Source organism: Nicotiana sylvestris, chromosome 1 (genome assembly GCF_000393655.2).
Source record: "Nicotiana sylvestris chromosome 1, ASM39365v2, whole genome shotgun sequence".
NCBI classification, from domain to species: Eukaryota; Viridiplantae; Streptophyta; class Magnoliopsida; order Solanales; family Solanaceae; genus Nicotiana; species Nicotiana sylvestris.
The window spans coordinates 108,209,391-108,236,038 of record NC_091057.1 but is presented as its reverse complement, the minus strand read 5'-3'; the positions used below and the strand labels follow the sequence as shown (position 1 = coordinate 108,236,038).

Sequence of the window (26,648 nt, the reverse complement as noted above, 5' to 3'; positions counted from 1 at the left end):
AAAGGATCTGGGCGTAAACCGGGGAGAAACAAAAAAAGGAACAATCAAGGACACGGTAGTCGGGTACTCATGAGCAAAAACGATTTTGACAGGCCACTCGGGGCCAGGAAGGCACCAAGGTTATCAGAATATAACTTCAATGTCGATGATGCCAGCATCGTATCTGCCATCGGGCACATCAAGGATACCAAGTGGCCTCGAATATTGCAGTCTGACTCTACCCAGAGAGACCCTAACTTGATGTGTAAGTATCATGGTACTCATGGCCAAAAAACCGAGGACTACTGACAGTTAAGAGAAAAAAGGGCACGTTTATTCAATAATGGGAATCTATGGGAATTTTGAGTGAGCGAGCCAAAAATCACTTCAGGAACAGGGACTCCAACAAACAGACCGAAAAAGAAAAACCTCAGCATCTCATCAACATGATCATTGGAGTAGTCGACGTCCTCCAGGGACCAATACAAAAAGCGCACTAAGGTGTCCATCACAAAGGAAAAACAAACCCGAGATTATATCCCGAAGGGAACCATTTTGTTCAACGATGACGATGCCGAAGGCATCATGCAATCGCATAATGATGCACTGGTAATATCTGTACTTATAAACAAATCTCGAGTTAAACATATATTGATTGATCTAGGTAGCTCGGCCAACATCATCATATCGAGGGTGGTAGAGCAGTTGGGTCTACAAGACCAAATAATGTCAGCAGTCCGGGTGTTGAACGGATTTAATATGGCATGTGAAACTACTAAATGGGAGATAACCCTACCAGAGAACACCATCGGGACCATTCAAGAGACAAAATTCAATGTGATCGAATGGGATATGAGATATAATGCTTTATTCGAAAGACCATGGGTTCACAACATGATGGCAGTATCTTTGAGCTTGCACGAGGAATTAAAGTACCCTACACCAGGAGGGATCAAGATAGTGTACGGAAAGCAGCCCACCTGCAAAGAAAATGTTCGCAGTCGATTAATTACTCCCAGTACCCACCGTTTTGGTGTTAAAACACGGGGAGTCTACTAGAAAGGCTGAAGTTAAATAGCAATCACTGATGCTGGTCCTGATCAGACCGAGGGGATGAGAAGTCAATGAGGAAGATGATTACGGAGTTTCTAGATTATTCATAGCTCCTGATTATACCGACGCCACCAAATCTACGATCGAAGAACTGTAGCAAGTTATATTGACCGAACACCTGCTAGATCGAAAGGTATACAGGGCACGGAGTTGACCCCCAAGATCAGGAAAGAACTTATTAGATTTCTTAAAGCTAACATATCTTGTTTTGCCTAGTCCCATCTTGATATGACAGGGATCCCATTGGAGATAACCACTCACAAGCTGAGTTTGGATCCAAAGTTCCACCTGGTTAAACAGAAGATAAGGCCTTAGTCTGAAGTCAAGCATGCCTTCATCAAAGACGAGGTATCTAAACTCCTTAAAATAAGCTCCATTTGAGAAGTTAAATACCCGAACTGGTTGGCTAACGTAGTGGTAGTGCCTAAAAAGAGAAATAAATTAAGAATGTGCGTAGATTACAAAGACTTGAATAAGGCATGTCCTAAGGACTCTTTTCCTTTTCCTAACATCGATTGCATGATTGATGCGACGGCCGGGCACGAGATACTCAGCTTTCTCGATGCATATTCAGGGTACAACCAAATCCTAATGGACCCGGGCGATTAAGAAAAAACTTCCTTTATCACTAAGTTTGGTACCTATTGTTATAATGTAATGTCGTCTGGACTAAAAAACGTTGGTGCCACTTATCAACGCCTAGTAAATCGGATGTTCGAAGAACATATAGGAAAATCAATGGAAGTTTATATTGACAACATGTTAGTTAAGTCCTTGTGAACAGAGGACCATTTGAAATATTTTCACAAAACCTTTGACATATTGAAGAGATAAAATATGAAGCTGAACCCCGAAAAATGCGCATTCGGGGTCGGATCCAGAAAATTCCTTGGGTTCATGGTGTCTAACTGAGGGATCGAGATCAATCCCAATAAAATCAAAGCTATAGAAGACATCACCATGGTGGACAGTGTCAAGGATGTTCAGAGACTAACGGGGAGCATCATCGCCCTAGGCCGATTCATAACGAGGTCCTCAGATAAAAGCCATCGGTTCTTCTCGCTATTGAAGAAGAATAATAACTTTTCTTGGACTCCGGAGTGCCAATAAGCTTTGGAAGAACTCAAATGGTACCTTTCGAGTCCACCCCTGCTCTATATTCTGAAGGCAGATAAGCAGTTGTACCTTTACTTAGCGGTATCCGAGGTGGCGAAAAGTGGAGTCTTAGTCCGAGAAGAGGAAGGTATGCAATTTTCTATTTATTATATTAGTAGAACTCTAGGCGAGGCCGAAATGATGTATCCTCATTTGGAAAATTGGAGCTCGTTTTGCTAAGTGGCTCCAGAAAGTTGAAACCATACTTTCAATGCCACCCCATATGCGTCGTAATCTCTTATCCACTAAAGAATGTTATGCACAAACCTGAGCTCTCGAGTCAGTTGGCCAAATAGGTCGTAGAAATTAGCAGGTACGATACCGAATATCGATCCCTAACCACCATCAAATCACAAATCTTGGCAGACTTACGTGGCTGACTTTACGCCATCCTTAATACCTAAAGTTGAAAAAGGAATTGTTTTTAATCTCCGGGACCTCCTAAGGAATCTGGACCCTTTTTACGGATGGTGCTTCGAATGCAAAGGGGTCCGGACTCGGCATCATGTTGAAGCCGCCTACGAGTAATGTAGTCAGGCAGTTTATTAAAACTGTGAAATTTTCGAAGAATGAGGCCGAGTTTGAGGCCATGATTGTAGGTCTTGAATTGGCTAAAAAGCCTTAGGGCCGAGGTGGTCGCAGCTAAGTGTGATTCCCTCCTTGTGGTAAATCAAGTCAATGGGACGTTCGAAGTAAAAGAGGAATGAATGCAAATGTATTTAGACAAATTGCAGGTAACGCTACAATAATTCAAGGAATGGATCCTGCAGCACGTGCCCCGATATCAAAATAGCAAGGTCGATGCTCTGGCTAACTTGGGGTCATCGGTTGATGATGATGAATTCAGTTCAGGAACAGTCGTACAACTCATGAAATTGGAAGTAGAAGAAGGCCATGCCGAAATAAACTCAACAAGTTTAACTTGGGATTGGAGGAACAAATACATAGATTATTTGAAAATTGGGAAATTACCCTCGGATCCTAAAGAATCGAGAGCTTTGCGTACGAGGGCTGCCAGGTTTAGCCTGTCCGAAGGGACACTATTCAGAAGAACATTCGACGGCCCGCTCGTTATATGCTTGGGGCCGGGAGATACTGAATATGTCTTGGGAGAAGTTCATGAAGGCACCTGCGGAAACCATTGGGGCAAAATATTTGGTTCAGAAGATAATCAACGACAACTATTACTGGATCGAAATGGAGAAAGATGCAAAGGACTTCTTACGAAGATGCAATGGTTGTTAGAGACACACACCGATGATCCATCAACCCAGAGAGCTACTATATCAGGTCTTGTCCCCATGGTCGTTCATGAAGTGGGGAATGGACATCGTCAGTCCCCAACCGTGGGCACCTGGTAAGGCCCAATTCATGCTGTTTATGACCGATTATTTTTCAAATAGTTCGAAGCTTAAGCGTTCGAGAAAATCTAGAAAAAAGAAGTCATTGACTTTATTTGGGACTACATAATATGCCGGTTTGGGATACCGACCGAGATAGTCTGTGATAATGGGAAGCAATTCATCGGCAGCAAGGTAAGCAAGTTTTTCGAAGGTCATAAGATTAAAAAGATCTTGTCAACCCTAGTGGAGACGGATAGGCGGAATCAAAAAACAAGACAATACTTCAAAACCTAAAGAAGAGGTTGACCGATTCCAAAGGGAAATGGAAGAAAATTATGTCTGAAATCTTGTGGGCATACCATACAACATCGAAGTCTAGTACCGGGGCCACCCTGTTTTTGCTAATCTACGGTGTTGAAGCATTAATACTGGTCAAAATGGGAGAACCGAGCCTCAAGTTTCAATATGAGATTGAAGAATCGAACGGTGTGGCCATAAGCACGAGCTTGGAACTATTGGATGAAAGGCGCGAGGTCGCCCTAGTCCAGTTGGCCACCCAGAAATAGCGCATAGAAAGATATTACAACCAAAGAGCCAACCTTCGACACTTCAAGATCGGGGACTTGAAGTAACACTGCATACTTGAAACCCGAATGAAGGGAAAATGGGACCGAATTGGGAAGGACCATATCGATTCATCGGAATTACTAGCAAAGGCTCGTACAAACTCGAAGCAGGAAACGGTGCGCAGCCACCGAACAACTGAAACGTGACGCACTTAAAGCAATACTACTGCTAAGGTATGATCTTATTTATTTTTTTATAAAATTATGAATCGGACTAACACTTGCAGGCAATGGTCAAGGAAGAATGCGACTATTAGGTTTGAAAGCATGCGTTGCACTCTTTTTCCCTTGAACCTGTTTTGTACCAAATAGGTTTTTTTGGCAAGGTTTTTAATGATCCAGCAGTAAATCGTGCTAACTTAGATTTGAAGGCCTATCTTAAATCGAAGTCAATGGGCACATCAACTGTATCCGAGCCCGCTAAAGATCGACCTCGAATAATGGGGCTATCACCCTCAGGTTAAGGTTCTTAGCAGGGGAAGAAGGAAACTTTGTACTTGAATAGTTTAGGCACGGTGGTTAGGATTTATTGTAAGGGCCAAACGGTTAAGTGAATAGTGCCCACACAGGCCACGTTAGCCGTGATACAAGCTTTTGCACACTTTCGATCATGTACTTTACACATAGAAATGAAAGAAGATTTCCACCTTGCTATCACACATTTTTGCCTCTAAAAACATACATCCTAACCCTATCCGGGGACTATCGTCGGCAAAAAGCTAGGGCAACTTGGGCTACCAAATCTCGGAGACACAAAACCTATTAGGTAGTGCCTAATACAAAAGTTTATGGCCACCCTAAAAAGCAGCTTGGAGATGTCCGAAGCTCGTAATTAAAACATAAGGCCTTCATAAAAATTCAAAACCTGCTAAAAGGTAACCCTCGGCAAAAGCATCATCTAAAATTACTTAAGCATCTTGGAAAAACTGCCGGTCACTCCGAGTTTTCAAAGCCTCGAGCAAATAAAGTTCCATCAAAGTCAGGCTCTATTCGGGCCTCCGAAAACGAATGACTTATTACTATATTTGATTCTATGCTAAGACATTAGAAATATTTGCAAGAATAGAAATCATGAAAAGATGCTAAAAAAGTATAGACTCAAAATTGCCAGAAAGAAAAATTTTATATATTTTGGAATGTATTAACAAAGGCCTAACAAAAACTGCCTCAAAATAAATAAATATATATATATATATATATTAAGATAAAAACTAAAAAGGTTCTGAGGCATTCATGCCCGATCTTCATCGGGGCCTGATTCGTCGTCAGAACCGTCGGAGCCTTCGGATCCCTTAGAACCCTCGGACACTTCAACACCTTCAGGATTGGAAAGTTTGTTTGCCTTGACCTCAAGCTTTTTTGCTTCCTTGATCTCGGCCGCCAGGTCGAAGCCTCGGGCGCGAATCTCTTTGAGTGTCTCCCGTCGAGACACCCGCCTCATATATTCAGCATTGGTCTTCAGGCAAGCCTCGGCTGCTTCAACATTGGCCTTGTACTTGGCCGCCATATCTTCAAAATCGGTGGAGGTTGTGTCTAACTTGGACTTTATTGCTTCGTATTCTCTATCGAGGGCGTTCCGCTCTATTAGAGTCGAGCTTAGTTATGCTTGGAGATTGTCCTTCAACTAGGTCTGCTTGTCGACTTTCTCTTTCCCCACCCGAAGTTGAACCTCTACTGATGCCAACTTTGCCTGGGTGGTTTCCTTCTCCGAAGCCAGTAGGTCCATTTTGCTCTTCCACCCGTCGCCCATGTCTTAGACCTCGTTCATCTCGATTCCGAGTTGGTCAATCTGGTCGATCTTCTGTTGGACCTGCGAGGTTTTGTCATTATCCACTATGACTAGTTCCTCGTTTCTAACCTCAAAGATCTTTATCTTTTTGACCAGGTCGGCATGTTCCCACCTCAGGGTCGAAACTTCCTTCTGAGCCCTATCCAGCTCGGCCTGAAGGTCCTTGACGACCCTATCTTGTTGCTCTCTGAGAAGCTTGTATGTATCCTTCTTTTGAACCTGCTCTTTGAGATGATTGACCTCAACTCGATACCGGAGGAAGCTCTTATGGTGAAGTACTGAGGCCTGCAAAACAACAAAAGTCGTGAGAGATATCAAAACCTAAGTAAAACTCAAGAAGGCATAATAATGCCTTACCCGGTTCAGCGCCTGTTGCACCTCGTTGAAAAGACACGACACATCCCCCTTGTTCATTTTTGCCTGGTCCTCCTTGGTCACCAGGCATTAGAGACAGCTTGATATGCATACGGGAGAAGATAGAACTGAGCATTCTCCAGGGCAATAAGAATAATCGTTCTCTTGCGATTAGGGTCCACGCTCGGAGCGAGAAACTGATTAACCAACTTTGGGCTCGAACTCGGCCCACCAGCTTCCGAAGATATATTCTTCTTCGGGACTTCCAAGTCTCCCAGCCACGAAAAATCTTCCAAAGTAGACGAATCCACACCGTCGAAGAAGGAATGAAGGGGGGGTCACCCTTACCATGGACTTCTTCACTTGATTTCTCTTTTCCTGCTTGGGCCTCCTCGAGCATGGACTCGATGCAAGAGGGCGTCCCCATAATTTCTATTACATTGATCGCTTCCTTCGGTGCAGAACCCGTCTCAGGGGGTATCAGTCCTTGTCTCCATATCGACCCCTTGAGTTGAAGAGAGGTCGATCTCATGGTCCGCCCCCTCGACTGTGGCCTGCTCCCCGGGAGAGGTCGATCATGGGCAACAAAAATGTTATCTTCTTCCGACTCATCCCTGAACCAAAGAAGCGATTCAAAATCTAGCACCCAAAAGCTGGTACTCTTCTTAGGCTTATGAGCCCTCATTTTCTTCGGCTTTACCTCGGGACCAAGGGGCCCAAAGATTTTCTTTTCCTCTTCTTCTTCTCCCCTGCAGTAGCCCCAAGATGTCCCATAACGGAGGGATCAACGGACAAAGACACGTCCCCATCCCCTTCCAAAGGCCTCAGTCCAGTGATCTTAGGCAAACCTATAAAAGGAGGCCTTCCTGGCATGACGAGTAAGCTTGATCAGTCCCCCTCGGAAAATTCGAGGACTGTATAGACGAAACAGGTGGTCAAAGTGAACCGAGGAGACTCGATTTTATTCACAAAATAAAGAAGGAGGATCACGATCCTCTAGAGAGATGGGTGGATTTGCCCGAGGCACACCACGTATCTTTTGCAAAAATCCAAAATGACTGGGTCAACCGGGTCCAACGTGAAGGGATAAGTATAAATACTTAAATATCCCTTCATATGAGTAGTGATATCGTCTTCAGGCCCGGGGACTACCACATCCTTATCTCTCCATTTACAGTCCTCTCGGACAATGAGGGAGAGTATCTTCTGTGACAGAGTATATATATCTCGATGCACACTTACCTCGGTCTTGTTTGGACGAGGCCTTCTCAACCTTGAAGTTGTCCGCAATTGAACAGCCCCCGGGAATAAACATTTTCAATGGGCACTAGGGGGCTAATTCGGTGGCAGCCACTTCGGGAGCAGCCGTCTCAAGGACAACAATTTCAGGAGTGACAACTTTGGTACCGGTGTCCGGTTGGGAAGACGAAGAGGTAGCCTATTGAGAAACTGATTTAGGCGTTTTGGCCATTGTTATCTGGAAAAGTTTAAAAATTTTAAAAAAGAACACGAAGGTTTGAAGGAACAAGTTTGAAGGCTGAAGAATAGATTATGAAGATTTGAAGAAAATCTGGGTAAGAACCTAAGAACAACTATGAGAATTTGAAGATCAAGGATAAAGATATGAATGTTTGAAGGAAGTTGGTGATAGCTAGAGAATTCGAAGGTAGAAGCTTGATCGGAAAGTGGAAAAAGGACAGGGGATAGAAGCTTTTATAGGGGAAGTTCGCAACGCTTCACATTTGGAGGCAACTAGCCGATGGTTGACATGTGTTCAAAGTCAGAACAACGCGACTGATAGGACGTTTCGACTTCTTTGTCGTTTCTGTTGTAACATACGAAGGAAGGAACCAGAGAGCATCTATCGTTTCTCATCATTTCGGTAAACCTACTCTCTGAAAAATGAGAGGAATATTTGTATACGGGTAGAACCAGGGCTAATGAGTACCCCGATTTCTCGATGGGGCAACGAAGCAAGGAAGTAACTATAAGGAATCAAAATCGAAGCTGGGAGCCTCTCGTATCAAGGCCCGAACAAAACACCTGCCTTCGGAGCCATCGAGACCATGCCCCCCCGGATCAGGTTCGGGCTCCAAGACCTTGGAAAACATTACCAAACGTTCACACACGATTAACAAAGGGCTATGATGTACGTGCCCGACCGGATATCACAACGTGGATCTCGGCCCGTATTGGCAGCAGATCAGTGATTAACGAAAAAAAGTATTTTTACCTTTCTTAAAATTGTACTAGGGGTGGAACTCTCCTACTATATAAAGGAGATAATTTTTATTCAAGGAAGACGCTGTAACACGTATTCCAAGGCAATATACACTTGTTTTCTCTGCTTCTAAGTTGTTCAAAGTTCTTGTTCTTGTTCATAGCTCTTCATAGATATTTGGCTTCGAATCGAGGGCAGAACAGTCACTAAGCTCATACCCGAGCTCGGACTTAACATTACAACTGGTTTGATTATTTGTTTTACCTTTAATTCGTTTATCTAACGTTATTGATCATTTGTATTGGATTAACCAACATATCATTAAAATCGCGTATAAATTCAATTGTTATCCATTTTCAAGGGTAAACACCTAAAATACTTAATGCATCTCTGTGCAAATAATTTGAAAGATTTTGATAGATGTACTTAACTATTTTTTTAAAAAAATCAAATAAGCAAATCTGAATTCAGAGTTGAGAGTTGAGACATATAATCCTCACACGAAGTCACACAAGTCGGCTATTCAAGACTATATTCGGAAATACTTCCTTTCTTACGTTTTTACAAAATCTTAATGGGATTCCAAATGAAACAGCTGTATTATAAATTGATTTTTGTTAGAAAGAAATGGCGACGAGACGAATGCAACCTTTCCCATAGTTAATGGATATTAGAAAGTTAACTGCATGTTCTACACTTACATCTTGTTAAGAAAGAAAAAAGATAGTTTCATAAAAAAGCTTGAAAGATAATCGAATCCTGTACTTCTACAATGTGACACAGCAACAACTCAACATAATAGCTGGAGTACCATTCTATCTGCAGGATATCGTTTTTGTTTATTTATTTGTTCATTGCCCGTCGGGTTAGAAAAAGTCGATTTGATTTCTTTATTGACATGTCTGTGAATTGTATGATTCATTCGATCTCTTTGACTCCTTTCCAATTTAGCCCTAAACCTCTTTTTTCAATGTTTTTCCGGCAAAGATAATCCTAGCAATTAATTTTCTTAAAGGTCCTATAAACAATGTGAAAAACTCAAGCACTATTTTATTTCTCTGATGATGGATGAATTAGCCAGTTACAATTATAACTAGTATACTGGACTGGGTTGCAATGGATCAGGCAAATGGGCTGGATTCAGTATTTCTACTAATGGAGGGCCCAAGCCAATCTAAATTTTAATTTTGAAGAATTAACCCAAATAGCCGTTCACCAAATCGCTTAAATTAAAAATAGTTGGTGGAGGTATAATATATGTCTAATTTGTGTATTATATATATAAAATCAATGTATAAATTATGTATATGGCTAAAAAAAGTAAATGTTGAATATGGAGGCTATTTGTGTAAAGATCCCTTTAAAGTTGGTATTACCACTTTTAACCCGTGCCAAAAACTATTTACATTCGGTGGCCGAAAAATACATTTCTTTGGGTATGAACTATATATCTTGAGGAAACAAAACTCAGGCAAAAGAATTCTATTCTGTACATATGATCAATTCTTTTTGGATTTCAAGTTTTATCTAGGTTATATTGCCACATACTTTTCACAAAAAAATTATATTCTCAGTATAATTTAGTGTAATTTAATATATTATAGAAATAAAATTGATTGCTTATGTTTCCAGGTAAACTTGATTTTCCGATTAGACGTTTCTAATCAATAATATGGTATTTGTGTTTTCAAAATGTATATTGAATATTGTACTGGTTGACGGGATGCGATGTGATGTTAATGAGGGGTTAGAGGTATGAAAACAGATCCTAGAATCTAAAATTTTCAAATTGAGCAGGACCAAAACAGAATAGTTGGAGCGCAAGTTCTGTGGCGCGACTCAGGAAGTGGACGAAGACGTGAGGCTTGATTCACAAATCATCCCTAAGAGAGAAAGTTTCAAATACCTTGGGTCTGTTATACAAAGAAATGGGGAGACTGACGAGGATTTCTCACACCATATTGGGGGGGGGGGATGAAATGGAGGCTCGCTTCCAATATTTTGTGTGATAAGAATGTGTCACCAAAACTTAAAGGTAAGATCTATAGAGCGGTGGTCAGACCAACTATGATGTATAGGGCGGAGTATTGGCCAGTTAAGAACTCCCATGTACAGAAGATGAAGGTGGCTAGGATAAGGATGTTAAGGTGGATGTGCGAGCAGACCAGGTTAAAAAATTAGAAATGAAGTTATCTGGGACAAGGTGGGTGTGGCCCATGTGCAGGACAAGATACATGAGGTATATTTAAATGGTTCGGGCATGTGAAAAGGAGAGTCATTGATACTCTAGTGATGAGGTGTGAGAGGCGGGCATTTGAGGGCCAACGGAGAGGTAAAGGCTGGCCGAAGAAGTATTAGGAAGAGGTAATTAGGCAAGATATGACATTGCTCCAACTTACTAAGGACATGACCATGAATAGGAAGGGGCAGATGTTGAGAATAAAGGTTAAGGGTTAGGTATCCGAGTGTTGTCCTTGTTTGTAACAATAGCTTTGATACACCACTAGGTGTTTTTCATATTTTTTTGTATCCCTAAACTTTTGTCATTACTTGTTATTGTCTTTGTTTCGATTTTTTAATTGCATTACTTATTGCTAGTTTTGCATTTTCGGCTTGGTTGTCAGATCGGTTTGCTTGTTATTTCCTCTCCCCTTTTCCCTTTCTAGGCCTAGGGGTTACCGAAAAATGCATCTCTGCCTTCTTAAAGGCTGGGGTAAAGTCTGCATCCCAGATCCCACATGTGGAATTATACTAGGTAGTTGTTGTTGTTATATATTGAACGTGTTAAGAAGTGTTAGGAGTTTCCCTAAATTTCTAATCTATTAGGACTCTCTTTCTTGAAGGAAGGGAAAAAGGCTTCTAGAATGAATAAATCTCCTCCATATATATATATGCCTTATCCTTTTCTTGGAGGAAAAGTCTTCGACATCTATAAATTGAGGATCTCTACTTCTCACCCTAACAACAATAGCATTCATAATGTAGTCATCAACGAGTCTTGTTTAGGGGGAGATTTTTCTCTCAATAATTTTTTATTTTTATACTAGTTTTTATTTTTATACTTATTTTTTTTGTAGATCAATTGACCAAACCCTATAATAGTATCTTATTTTAGTATAATTATTTTGTCTTCTGATTAATCGTCCACTAAATTTTATATTGTTAGCTTCCGCATGCACCTTGTTATTAATTTCGACCCCAACAAAAAGTACTCGTGCAATATCAAACATGTAGCGCGGAAAGAACTAGGGATGGCAATAGGCCAGACCGGGTGCAAGGCGGGGCGGATTTGACCTTGTGCGGGGCAGGCGTTTTTGGCTTTGTGCTGGTGCTGAGCAGGTGCATGGTGGGTTGAAATAATTTTTTAAATTCTATTCGGATGCGGGGCGAGGGCGAGTTTCAGGAGTTTTGCTTAAAATTTTGAATCTGATATGCCCTCAAGGTTTTTTAGCTAGCTAGCATTTCTTATATATGAAGATACGCTTAAAATTAGTTTATGCTACTTTGAGACAAGTAAATTTGCCGGTTTTATCAAAGAGAAAAAAAAAATATTAGAAATATGCTTCCACTGATTTGAAGCTACCAATTTACAACAAGATCAAAATTACTATCAACTTAGAACCAAAACCAAGTAAAGAAGAAACAAAATAAGTAGCATCTCTAAGACCCAGAACACGTTAGGCAACTATTTCTAGATTTTTACGACAGTCTAATAGTGATGGGTCTTGATTTTTTATTTACTACACTCTAACATTGATGGGTTTTGAATATATAAAGTATTACACCGAACTTCCAGTATGACACCTTATTATTCTTCACTTTAAACTTTAACAATTTTGTATTACTACATTTACTTAAGTTATTTTAAAGAGATTACTATTATTTTGAAGTTTTATTTTGGTATCTAGAAACTGAAAAGAAATGCACAAAAACTTATTAAAAAATTGACGTTAATTAGAAATTAAACTGAAGATACAAGTAGCTAATATTATATGTTAAAATTCAAATATTAAACTTGTGTGTATTAGCAAAAGTAATTTTTTTTTTTTGCAGGGTGGGGCAGGTTGAAAGTAGAAAAATGCTACGCTGGAGGGGACATGACGAGACGGGTTTAAAATTTTGCGAATTAAGTCTCAATTCGCCCACACAGCCTCATTATCACTTCTAGAAGAACACCATTCCCACGTGGATTATGTCTAAGCTATGTGACACGATTTAAGAAATGAGTGTCACGTTTTAAGAAATGAGTGTCATACCAGTTAAAAAGAAAAAAAAAAGAGTGTGTAGTACCAGTTCCTTCAAGTCACATTGATTGGTACTTGGTGCAAACAACGCACGTGATAAAAAGGTTCTTTAGACGTGGTTGTCAATTTATTAGCCAACTTCCTAAGATATTCACCACATCATTTCAGAAATTAATGAGATGGATCTGGATGCCTATGAAGTCTTTATCGTGGTTAATTAAAATGAAAGAATTGATGGGAACACGGGAAAGGGGTGACAATAATTGGGCACGTTACACATTTAATCGGTTGACCAAAAAAAACTATATTCACTAGGATAAAAAAGTATATATATATATATATATATATATATATATATATATATATATATATATATATATTGCTGTATTGTGTAACTTTCCCAACTTTAAATACATCATATTTCATTGTTAGCAAGTTGACTTCCACACTAATTATATTTACTTTTACTACTACATAGAAGAGCCTTGGAAGCAGCTTGCCGATCAAGGCCCATTTTTGGTAATTCATTGATTTATGTGCCTTATGAAAATTGTACTTTATTGCTTTATCGGTGTGCGCTTCTTGCATTGGACAAAAAGCCCATCGACCTTTTGGTTCTCACGTGCTACAACAAAAACTCTTTTCTAATAGGTGAAATACTAACCAAAAACCAATAATGAAAACCCATAATAATTGAATGTTATTAAGTTACCAGAAAACCAGTGAAGAATTGCATGCAAAACTCAAAAATTGACCAAGTTGAACCAAAAAAGAAAGTAACCAAATATGCCACTTTTTAGAGTCCGAACCTAAATATTGTTTTTTTGGACACATATTATCTTAATAGGTATTTTTTTTTTAAAATACATTTTTATATATAGCGTGCAAAAACAAGACGCTATACATTAACGGTAACGCCTGCCGTTAAGGTATAGCGTCTTTTATTCATAAGCTATATGGTCTGACGATTTGACTGCCATATATAGCATCTTGTTATTGTACGTTATATATAATGTTTTCTTTTCATACGCTATACCCCAATTTAAATACTGCCCTTTCTTCCCCGACCACCCTTTCCCCTATTTTTTTTAAAACCCCATTCTCCCCCCCCCCACCCACCCACCCACCACCACTGCCCGTTATTAAAAAAATTGTGAGCCCATCCCGTCACACAAAAAGGTTAAGAACGTAGGCCCCACATCGTAGTACAGCATTGTATTGTTGTGGTTTAACTCATTCGCCTTCAATTTTCACACAAAACACTCACTACATCGAGGTATTTCGATTTATTTTATGTCCAAACTTGTATAATAATGTATATCACTGGCTATTGAATGTGTTTTCATGTCGTTTTGTGTTTTATTTGCGAAACTAGTATGTTATATTTATCCGGACTTAGATATTAGTGTTCTAAAAAATGTAAAATTGAGATTTAATTTTTTATGTTAATATCCGAATTTAGATATTAGTGTTTCCATGTCGTTTTGTGTTTTATTTGCGAAACTAGTATGTTATATGTATTTTTGTTAATGTTATGTGATTAAAATGTATTTGTTGTTTATATTTAGTTTATTTATTAGCGTAGTAAAATGTAGAAACTTTTAGCGTAGTAAACTGTATAGTATTTTAGCGTAGAATCCTTGTAGTTTAAGTATTTCTTATAATGGTAGATTGTTATATATACTCTGTACAATTAAATACTCATAATTATAAAACAAACACACACAAAATTATCAAAAAATTGAATTTTACACACATAAGTATTCATGATAAGTTGGTGCTACTGGGCCTCAAATATCGAGCCTGGAACCTAATTGTTATATATACTTTGCACAATTAAATACTCAAAATTATAAAACAAACATACACAAAATTATCAAAAAATTGAATTTGACACACATAAATATTCATGATAGTTTGGTGCTACTAGGCCTCAAATATCGAGCCTAGAACCCAATTGTTATATATAATTTGTACAATTAAATATTCAAAATTATAAAACAAACACACACAAAATTATCAAAAAATTGAATTTGACACACATAAATATTCATGATAGTTTGGTGCTACTAGGCCTCAAATATCGAACCTGGAACCCAATTGTTATATATATTTTGTACAATTAAATACTCAAAATTATAAAACAAACCCACACAAAATTATCAAAAAATTGAATTTGACACACATCAATATTCATGATAAGTTGGTACTACTGGACCTCAAATATCGAGCCTGGAACTCAATTGTTATATATAATTTATACAATTAAATAATATGCATACAATTAATGTTGTTTAATTTACAGTTGACGACATGGGCGCGCTTATACATCCCGGCCCTTACTCTCGTGAGCTATTAGTGCTTCAAGGCGATCATAGGTCTGCTCATATATGGGAGGGAGAGTTACTTTCCCAGACTCTCCGCGCTAGGAGAGTGGACGACCTGTGGGATTTTCTGAGGCATAGAGTTCTCCACGAGCGTGTAGTCCATTGCGTCCAGGCCACGAGATTCTATAGGATTATTGAGATCGGGCGGATACAGGTTGACTGGGCTTTGATCACGACGTTGATTGAGCGGTGGCGACCGGAGACGCACACTTTTCACCTGCCCATTGGTGAGGCTACCATCACGCTACAGGACGTTGAGGTTTTATATGGCCTGCCCGTTGATGGCATGCCCGTTTCACTGCCTATTGCTATTAGATTTATGTCGTGTGATGCTTATTTAGACATGCTACAATAGCTCACGGGTTTTAGGCCACAGGACGAGACTGCATCGTCGGGTGCTAGTCGGTTGACTTTGACCCTTATTAGACAGCACCTGGAGCTACTCCACCCCGATATCATCGATGATACAGAGGAGGTACATACTACCCAGTATACGAGGTTGTTGTTACTTCTTCTATTTGGAGGGGTCTTGTTCCCGAACACTTGGGGGAAGCTAGTCAGCCTGAGATTTTTGCATCATTTTCAGCTGCTAGATGAGTTACCCTATTACAGCTGGGGTGCTTCTGTTCTCGGCTACATGTATGGGCAGATGTGCCGGGCGAGCATGGGCACTCAGAGAGATATTTGTAGTTTTATGCCGTTTCTACAGGTGACAACATATTCAAATAAAGTGTTCATCAGTTCCAACTTTACCTAGTTAGACTTTATCTTAAACATTACGTCAACTTTGTATGTTAGGTTTGGGTCTGGGAGCGGTTCTTGCAGTTTCAGCCACCGCGACCACAATTACCTCATACTGTAGCACCTTTATTTCTCCCTCTAGCTAGGAGGTGGGTTCTCCGTCGTACACTTTCACGAGAGTATGATGCTCATCATAATCTCTCCCTCTGCAGGGATGTGTCGGATCTACTGGAGGGCGCACAGGTAAATATGTACCTAAACTTATCTGGTGTAGATTAACTTAGTGTTGCGCATACTCACGTTTCATGTTCTTATTTGATAGTTCATCTGGACGCCATACAACGACGATTTGATAGCTTCCCTAGTACCTTATTGCTCGGCCGACCGATTGATTTGGAGCACTTCTGCCCCACTCATATGCCTCGATATTGTGGAGCAACATGCCTCGGAGTGGGTACTTCGGCAGTTTGGCCGCCCGCAGTATATACCGAGGGGACCTATATGGGAGCCTACACATTATCAGAAGGATGATCATTGTAGGGCAGACGACGCACTTATGGCATGGTTAGCGGCGCAGATCCATATTTGGGACCATCGAGATCAGATGATTCCGCCCCCACCTACATATATCCAGGAGGTTGATCTTCAGAGGTATATGTCCTAGTACCGGCACGTCACCCGAATTTTTATCGGGAACCCTATTCATCAGGTTGGCAGTCGGTACGTTCCATACGTCGGGCGATACGAGGCCCTGGTATGTTTTCTATTATTATTCATTATATAACTGTATTTTAGTGCAATATACATAGTTTATATTTTATACGTTGTACAGGCTATTGGACTACACACAGTCTATTAGATGGGACTGCAGATACAGGATTATGTCGGCGATCTTGCAGACGCCTTGCAGGATTATAGCTGTAGATTTGTAGAGTTGGCTGCCCGGACACTACAGCGAGCCCGTGAGGATCAGTGTTTGGCTCACATACCTGATTATGTGGATCCAGTGCAGTATGAGCAAGGCCCTAGTATGGCACGAGGTAGTGGTGCCCGACGAGGCGGGGGTGTCGGACGATGTGGCAGTGGGCGGAGATGAGGTGGTCCCCAGCAAGGGAGCGTTGAGGCCCCTGCTGATTATGTTGCTACTGATCTGCCGAGTGGCCTACATGAGACGGACATGCCGTCATACAGCCTTGGGATGGATCTCGCTCTAGGGACTTCGCAGGTGACCCCGTCAGGTCAATTATTGATCATGGGCACGCACTGTTCTGGAATGGATTGGGATACATACTTTCCAAGCCCGTCTACTGTTGCTGAGGAGCGGCCGACCCGAGATTTACATAGTTAGCGCCGGCTGAGTTATGGTTCATCATCACGTTCGCAGGTATGGTTTTCATAGTATTGAATTAGAATTTGTCTTTATTTTCCATAACTTTGTTAATTTCCTTTTTAAGGCTGAATGCAATGTTGACATGGTTGCGACAGATGATTACATTTAGGAGCCCGACGAGATAGTGATACGACAATTCAAATTGTTGTGACTTATTATATACTTTGTTATTCTAAGCTTTTTATTCTTATGTAGGTTTCTACTGGACTGACGACCCCTTCTTCTGATCCTGTCAGCACCACTGATGATCATGCAGTGGCACATCCGGCTATAAGGAGGCGACTTGATGATGACGATCCCGATAGCGTACCTAGGCGGGATACGATGCGCCTCAGGCCAGCGGCTGCGTTGAATCACCACTGCATTGAATACAATAATAGCAATATAAGAGATATGAAATACAGAATACAAAATACGAAATAAATGGCTTGTATAGTAAAACTAGCAGGTAAAGCCCTGCATCAATAGACGACCAATGACATTCTTAGTCTAACTCCTAACTAGCTAGTCTCACTCTATTGTGCTGTAGAAATATTCACAACTTTCCCCTAACCTACAACTTTAGTGTTCGACCTCCATAATTCTTTGTCAAGGGTCATGTCCTCAGTAATCCTAAGTCGCGCCATGTCCTGTCTGATCATCTCTTCCCAATACTTCTTAGGTCGCCCTCTACCTCTCCGCGTGCCCACTACAGCTAGTCGCTCACACAACCATTATAAAAAATATTTAAAAGAAAAAGCTTAAAAAGAGTAGCTAGAGAAGCAGCTCAACCCTAGTTCATCTGTTCATGTAACCTTGTAGGTGTTAACATCAATCGTCTACATCTTCTAATTAATACACAGGACCAAGAGGCTCACGCCTCATAATTTAACAATAAAATGATATGGAGAAAAGTAAGTGAACTCATATTTTCATATGATTCACGTGGAAATATATAGGGGAATTAAAGAGACGGCTGAAGTGTGGGACTCTTCTGCCTCATTTTTAGATCACTATCACCCCCCGAGATATTATAGGATTCCGTGGAAAAAATTTCAAACATTTTAAAACGATTTTTTCTATAAAGATTTGTAATTTTTGGTTCATTCTTAATATACTTACTGAAAATATAATACAACGAAGTTGATGTGTGAATTCATATCGACCATTAATAAAAGATAGTATTAATTCATGTAGTATATCTGACTGGTGAACCTCATTTCATCAGTGTATATATATATATATATATATATATATATATATATATATCCAAGACCAGCTTTCATATAGTATTAACAATAAGCTCCACACTACAGCTGCTGATCACAGCACAAGACATCTATCAGAAATATGGCTTGGGAATCCAACAATATTATCACAAGCGTTAAACAACTTACGGAGATGCCGAATGTGATGAAAGCAGTAGTGCCTTGTTATTATGCTCACCCTAATAGCCCCATTCACTCCCCGGCCTTTGACACTAGTAGTACTGATGATGCAGATTCAATCCCTATCGTTGATTTTTCCCTCCTTTCTTCAGAAGATCCTGATCAACACTCCAAAGCCATACAGGAACTTGGACGAGCCTGTGAGGATTGGGGATTTTTCATGGTACGTACGTATAATAAGCTAGCTAGCATGGTTTAATTTTATTAAACTTCAACTTAAGATTCTTAGGTGCTAGCGTGCTGTTGTATTAGTTGCAAGTATAGACATGAATGAATGCAATATAATTGCAAATTTAACAGACGGAGCTCTGACAAGTCGCATTACGCGTCTAATACAAGATGCATCGTCTTCTCCAGAACTTCGGAAAGCTTTATATGGGAGCTCACTACCTCCTTGATTAACAAATATAAGTGGTAGTTGAAATTGAATTAATTATGAAATAAAACTTATGGCCATCAGGTCTCACACTCTTTCATTAGTGTTAAATTAGTCTTAATTACTTTATCCGGGTCTTCAAGTGTTGTCAATCATTTGATAGCTTAGGGTTACAATTGATTGAGTTCATAAAGGTAATTAGGGTTCATATTCTAATTGATTCTTCTTCTTCGCTCTTATTTTTGATTCCGCGTATCTGTGTTTTCGTCGAACCACACACCCATATATTTGAAAAATAAGTATAGATATTTAGTTTGTTTAAGCAACACATGTGTGATGCAGGTAGTGAACCATGGAATAGCAGAAAGTTTGATGAAGGAGATGATTGAGGTGGCAAATGAGTTTTTCGAGATGGCGGAGGAGGAGAAGAGTCGGTACATAGGGCAACAAGTATTTGATCCTATAAAGTATGGCACCAGCTTTAATTATACTTCAAAGGAGAATAGCTATTACTGGAGAGATTACCTTAAACTCTCTGTTCATCCTCACTTTCACTCCCCTCATCAACCCAAGCATTTCAGGTTCAATCATTGTCTCGTCATAAATTATATATGCACAACATCATTAATTTATCATGACAGAAAATTCTTAAGAGGTCTACCTATTGGCTTTCACATATTTATCATGATACGTCACATTCACTCACCAAAACTTTACAAGGTATAATAAAATGAAAGCTACCTAGCTTGAAACCTGAAAAAGCAATGTGCAAATTCATAGTACAATAACTGTACAACAAGAGAATCGTCCTATCGAAATTATTACTTCAAAAAATCCAGATTTGAAATTTGGCCATGAAAAGTCACAAATCAAGCTAAAAGAAAATGGTCGATGTCATGTCAGGTGAATACATCTGTCAACGGGTCACTCGTGTCTGAGGTTGGCCTGTGCACTCAAAATCGATCCAATAAAACATGTGGCCTAAAGTTCATTAAAAGGGTCCAAGATATTTTTTTTATTTTTAAACTTCTATACTATATAGAACCCCTTCCGTTTCAATTTATGATGCAAAATTTGAATACACATAAAATTCAAGAATGAAGAAAAAAAAAACTTTGAAATTTGTGGTCATAAGCCTACTATAATACTTGTAGTTATAAGATTTTTAAAAATTGTGATCTTTAATATTTTATAACATTTGTGTGGCTATATAAACTTATCATTAATTGTAAAATAAAAATTTAAGTTATATTCTTTTCAAATTTAGAAAACTATCATTTTTTTTCTAGAAGAGAGTAAAAATAAAATGCTATCACATAAACTGGATCGGAGAAAGTAGGGGTGTACAAAATGAACCGGAAAACCACACCAACCGAAAAGTCAAACCAAACTGATTAAAAAACCCGACTAGATTTGATTTGATTTGGTTTGATATTGAGTAAAAAAAAAATCCGAACCAAACCGACATATAAATATATAATTTTTATATATACTTTTAAGACTTTATATAAAATTTTCTTTACAAAAATTCTAGAAATATTTGAGATTCTCTTATGGAATGTAATATTTAATAGAATATGAAGTACTCCATTTTTATTAACATTAAATAATATAATGAGTTATATGATCACTTTCTTATCAAGTGTTATTGAAATGCGTGAATCTCTTTATTCTTCCATGTTCTTATGTCAAGATTCATTAAATTCTTATGTCTTTTTTGAATTTGAAGTGGTATTTCGATAATCTAAAATTAAATAGAATATATCATTAATTAGGTATTATATTGATTTTTATATTTAATTATTAAATTCGTTTAACCTTGAAAGTATACATCAACGAAAAATTATTGTAGTTACATGTGTTATTAACAAAATTCTCCCATAAAAATATTGTAATAGATCATATGTTTGTCAATTTTTTAAATTTTTACTAAACATATATTTACTTATAAAAAATTTAATAAAGTAAAATTGAAAAAATATTCATGTTACAAAAACACCCGAAAACCCAACAAAACCAAACCAATCCAAACTGATATATTTGGTTTGGTTTGGTTTTAATAAAAACCGAACCAACCCGGTTCATTTACACCCCTAAGAGAAAGTATGATTTTTTTTTTACATATTTATCATCTAACTCAATTATATTAATGACTAGTTTATCTAAAGAATAGTTTTTTCTTAAATTTTCATGTCTTCTCCTTTTTTTAAAGGAGAACAATGTGCAAATTAGAGTGTGGTGACTTTTGTTTAGTTCATTTTTTTTTTCTATAAAGCTGTTTTAATTTATTAATATTCGTCATGAAAGTAAAAGCATTTTTTATTTTATTTTTGGTTTGTCGTTTGATTTTACAGAGAGGTTTTAAGGGAGTATTGTGAGAAATGCAGAAAAGTGACGAGAAGGTTACTCTCAGGAATATCAGAAAGCTTGGGACTGGAACACGAGTTGATGAAAAAATCCATGGATCTGGACTCGGGTTTCGAAGTGTTTGTTGCAAATTACTATCCAGCATGTCCCCAGCCCGAACTTGTAATGGGCCTTCCACCCCATTCTGATTTTGGGCTTTTGACCCTTCTCATACAAAATGAAGTTGGAGGATTACAACTACAACGCAATGGAAAATGGATCAACATCAATCCCATTCCCAACTCTATTTTGGTTAACACTGGTGATCACCTCGAGGTATAAAATATTCCGTAATATTACTCATTTTATCCTACATTGTTCGTTGGAAATTCTTCGCGAGGCTACAGTAAGCAATTATTTGATACTTTGAATTTTGAAATAATGGTTAAATTTTTTCATTTTTTGGGGGTAGTTTTATCACATGTTTATGATAGTTTTAGTGACGAATTTGTCTATTTCTAATTTTACACTAAATATTGGTCAATATAATTCTTGAAAAACTCTGCGAAGAAAAATCAAGTACACTGGATTTGTTGTTGTTGTTATATTTACTACTATATGCAATCTGATCTTTTTCTTTTTGTGTGTGTGTGGCATGGACAGATATTTACAAATGGGAAATACAAGAGTGTATTGCACAGAGCAGTAGTGAAGAAAGTAGCAAGGATATCAATAGGAATTGCAAATAGCCCAGCTATGAATGTCACAGTGAGACCAGCTGCTTCACCTTTAATCCAAAATGAAAGATTTCCACCTCTCTATTTTCCAACCAAATATAGTGAATATGTGGAGATGCAACAGACTCATCCACTCGACGGAAAATCCTGCTTGGATCGAATCAAGATTAATTCACCACCACATTAATTATACTTTGATTTTGTTAAACACAGTATGCTATTGCTGGCAAAATTACGCGGTTATTTTGAATTTTTGCTCTTGTTAATTGACATGCATGTAATAATTTTTCTCGTCGCAAATTGCCTTTGTTTACTTTACTCCAAGTTGCCCCTTATGTAACTGGATATGAGTGATTGGTCTTTATGGATAGATGAGGACTGAGGAGAACTTTTACTTAATTATGTCTTACATAATAAATTACTACTATAAGTTCTGTCGACTGAAGCATTCTATTTGTTTGACAAGTGGATTTTGTTTAATTTACCCCAAAAAAGAAGTAATCAAAACTCCTTAATAACACGAGTGGGTTAATTTATCTTTTGATGAATTTGAGGAAGGTTTTACGATGGATAGGAGCAGAATTTGTGAACTTTATCCAGGTGTTATAAATTTTACAAACAGATTGGACAAAAATATAAACCACAAATTATCTGACTTATTAAAGAAAACGTTTGCGTTATTGCCCTTCCTTTTTATTTAACTAGTTAATTAAACCCGCGCTTCGCACAGTTAGGTGTTCTTTTTTGTAATTCAATTAATATAAAAAAATAAAAACTTTACAGTACCAAAATAAAAACAACAAATATATCATGCAAGGACAGTCTACCAAATAAAGCAAAAAACTGTGCATACTACAATTGTCTCAAAGAGAAACTAAAGCAAGAAAATCCAAATAAATAGAGCATTGCCTACCTATATATTTGTAGTTTTAAAATGACAGCTCTTAAGGACAGTCTTCTCAAAGAGAAATTAATCGTGTAAGTGTGCATTTTTAGATGATGTTCATAAATATTATTATCAATCATGTAATAAACATTGTGCATACTACAATTGTGTCTCTCTAATTAATATCATTGGAAGATATATGTTTAATTAGATGTATTTTTTAATGCATGAACGGACATACTAACCATGTTTTTCTTGCTTAAACTCATACTTTTATTTTTTTCCAATTTGTAAAAAACAAAAGAAAAGTAATATAAAGACTGGGTAAAACTAAAAGACTTTTCATACATTTAGTTAATTGTTACATGCACATAGTATGATATAACTTATGACAAAATTACCTAAATTCTTGAGAATACTATAATTAAATGTGCGATCACAGATACCATTTAAAGCGTCCCCCCAAATAAATCTAATGGAATTTCTGAATATCAGTTGCTTAAGTAAATAGTAAACACTTTACGTATAGAAATATAAGTTGCAGAGAGTTTTTTGTAGAAGATTTTACAAATACTGAAATTGTACGATTAATAGTGCTAGCTTGTTTTTGGCCTTTTCATGGAGTAAAGACTTGTGTTGATCGAGAAAATAAAGAAAATTTGCCAAAACAAAAGGCTAAACATGAAATTCTAATTTGAAGGATAAGCGTGCACATTTCCTTTGTTAAATGATTTGTCAAATAGGTTTTATAGTAAGAAATTAGAAAAAATCACGTAAATGAATGTTAAAAGTATCATTATTAGGGAAGGGAAAATGTTTGAAACCATAAATGAATGGCAAATATATAAACATTACAAAGGAGGGGGTAAATTTGAGACCATCAAAGAGCACGTAACTGAGTGTTTGGAAATGTCTAATAAATAAACACCTATATAGGGACAATCGCGAGACAGGAAAGAGGAGAAAAAAAGGGGGAATTACGCTCCTTGTCACTTGGCCCCATAATCCATCAAAAAATGGCTCACGTTTGAAGTCCTTACCTGATATAGCCTAGGTTGTACATAATTTGAAAATTATTTTTCACCAATTAGCCTACCTTATTTTTTTCTTTTCTTCATTCTTCTTCTTCCTCTTTAACGACTTTGCACCCTAAAGTTTTTCTACCATTATATATATTCTTCAATTCTCCTTCCAGATTCAAAATTGATAATCACTATTAAGATGAGAAGAAAAAATACCACTTAAGAGAATTATTATTTTTGGAGTCACCATTAAAGGTCATTCGAAGCTTCAATTTCAGAAATTGGATTTTTCGATTTTGTTAGTTGTTTGGATTGGGTGTTGGCCCAATTGATTGGGATCGTCAAGGGGAGTTCAAAACTCAAATTTGAAGTGATTTGGAGCAGATTTGAGGTAGATTTGAGTTGAATTTCAGAAGATGTCCAAAGAAGAAGAAGAAGAACTAGTGAAGTTCCATTAATAAGATTCATTTGTATAATAGTGTATAATATTGTATAAGTAATGTATAATAGTGTATAAACACCTCTTATACATTATTTTATACAAGGATGATACATTATTTACAGGTGTTTGGTGGATTTCTCACATTTCTTCTTCTTCTTCTTCTTCTTCTTCTTCTTCAACTGCTACACATATAAACATGGTGTATCACTAACATTTTCACTACTGTGCTTATACATTTTTATATATACACTTTTATACAACTATATATATAATATACCTCTTTGTATAAAAGTGTATAATATTGTATAAAAGTGTATAAGCATCTCTGATGAATATTTTGTACGATTTTCACTTGCAATTCTTGATTAAGACTATTCCAAATCTCCACTAAATGACTTCAAACTTTGTATACAGTCTACTTAGACTAATTTTAATAAGTTTAAACAATACACACTCCAAATTTCTCATAAAATCGTATTCAAAAACTAATAAGATTAGCATTAAAGAAGATGAGATTTTAGATTTCTCGCGTCTGTTTGTGAATTTTCGTAGTTGTGATAGGTATGTAGAAACTTGAGGAAAAAGGAGAATGAAAATATTTCACGCTTAAAGATATAGAGAATAAAAAAACTGGAAAAAAAATTTAGATCTAAGCTTATTGATATTTGGCTACACATTTGCAAACTTGTAAGTGGGCTAAAATAATGCAAAGTCAACTTATGGAGTGCATTATTGTGTAATTTTGTCGAGAAAAAAAGGTATGTAACTTGGTATAACAGAAGTGCCAAGTCACATGTAATGTGACCACAATTTACAAACCAAAAACTAACTCACATTATTTGTAAAAGAAAAATACTAATATCCCTCCTTCTCAAAAAACTTATCACATTTCACTTTTTGAGAGTTAAATTACCTGAACTTTGATCAATATTTTAATATATATATTTTCACCGTACTATATGAGAAGATCTGTAATTTTTTATATAGTTTACAAATATCTAAAATTTAATTTTAAAATATTAAATTAATCTAATCCATATAAGGTTAGTCAATTTTACTCTCGAAAAATGAAACATGACAAGTATTTTAGGACAAAGGGAGTAGCTGAACTTATGATTTATCCATTCAAACTTGCTAGCTAATTGTTGGAATAATCAAGAGTCAAGACTAAATTGAAATAGAAAGACAAAGTTCTCGTGTAACAAATTATAAGGAAGCTTGTGCAGAATCTTACAATAGTTTAGTTGATTAGCTATATGAACTTTCGCCTTGTTCAATTCCCGACTTTGTAATCCCCTCCCCATAACCTCCCCCCTCTCGTCCGTTAAGAAAAAACGAAGCTTGTGTGATATTTAAAGTAATTATTTAATTTTTTCTTTTATTGAGTATAATTTTATTATTTTCAGATTTTTTTTGTTTAAAATCCAAGAAGTTACAATGATAAAAACTGCAATCGTAGAAAAATGAAAAGGGAAAAGCGGCAAAATTGAATGCGTCGTCCAAATTTGTTGAATCAAATATAAGAATCCTCCCGTAAATTTTGTCTTAACCTATTCTTTTCCTTTTCCTCCTATTTAACACTTTTTCACACCCCCCCCCCCCCCCTTTTTTTCTTTTTAGTTATTGGTGTTGTTTCTTACTTCCGTATCGATTTCTATTTCTTGGAAAAAATGTTAAATATTCTTTTCCTTCTTCTTTTCTAACTTCCAAATAACATAGATAGATTGATAACAAATAGACTGAACGCATTAGTGATCTGATTTTAAAGAATAATTAAAACTAAAAAACTAAGGCTGAGAAATGAAGAAGACAAAAAGAGAAAAAAGATTTTGGCATTTTGGTCATAAAAAGGTGCCCTAAAGCGTAAACGTGTTTAACTGAAAAATAGAAAGTTAAATATTTCAAATGCCCTCACAAGTATGGAAATATGAAGATTCAAAGGATCTTGCATTTTGTGATTTTTTCAAGAGAAGAAATGAGAAATTGTTTATCACAACCAAAGTCAATACTTTAAGAATACCTTCAGTAGCCACTCAATATCCTGATGAAGTGGGCACATAAACTCAGCGA

General features: G+C 37.4%; 1 protein-coding gene across 1 annotated transcript; it reads left to right on the top strand.

Moving 5' to 3' along the window:
- The first annotated feature begins 18,577 nt into the window (after positions 1-18,577).
- Positions 18,578-22,665, top strand: LOC104220831 (2-oxoglutarate-dependent dioxygenase 19-like). Its single transcript, XM_009771790.2, has 4 exons — positions 18,578-18,932; positions 19,488-19,726; positions 21,500-21,827; positions 22,155-22,665. The coding sequence occupies exons 1-4, from the start codon at positions 18,672-18,674 to the stop codon at positions 22,413-22,415; spliced, it is 1,089 nt and encodes a 362-aa protein (XP_009770092.1). The 5' UTR covers positions 18,578-18,671; the 3' UTR covers positions 22,416-22,665.
- The last annotated feature ends 3,983 nt before the right edge of the window (positions 22,666-26,648 follow it).

Coding starts and splice junctions, on each gene's coding strand:
- LOC104220831 (XM_009771790.2), top strand. CDS start 18,672: ATGGCTTGGGAATCCAACAATATTATCACAAGCGTTAAACAACTTACG. Junction 19,727..21,499: donor CATCAACCCAAGCATTTCAG/GTTCAATCATTG, acceptor TTGATTTTACAG/AGAGGTTTTAAGGGAGTATT. Junction 21,828..22,154: donor ACACTGGTGATCACCTCGAG/GTATAAAATATT, acceptor TGGCATGGACAG/ATATTTACAAATGGGAAATA.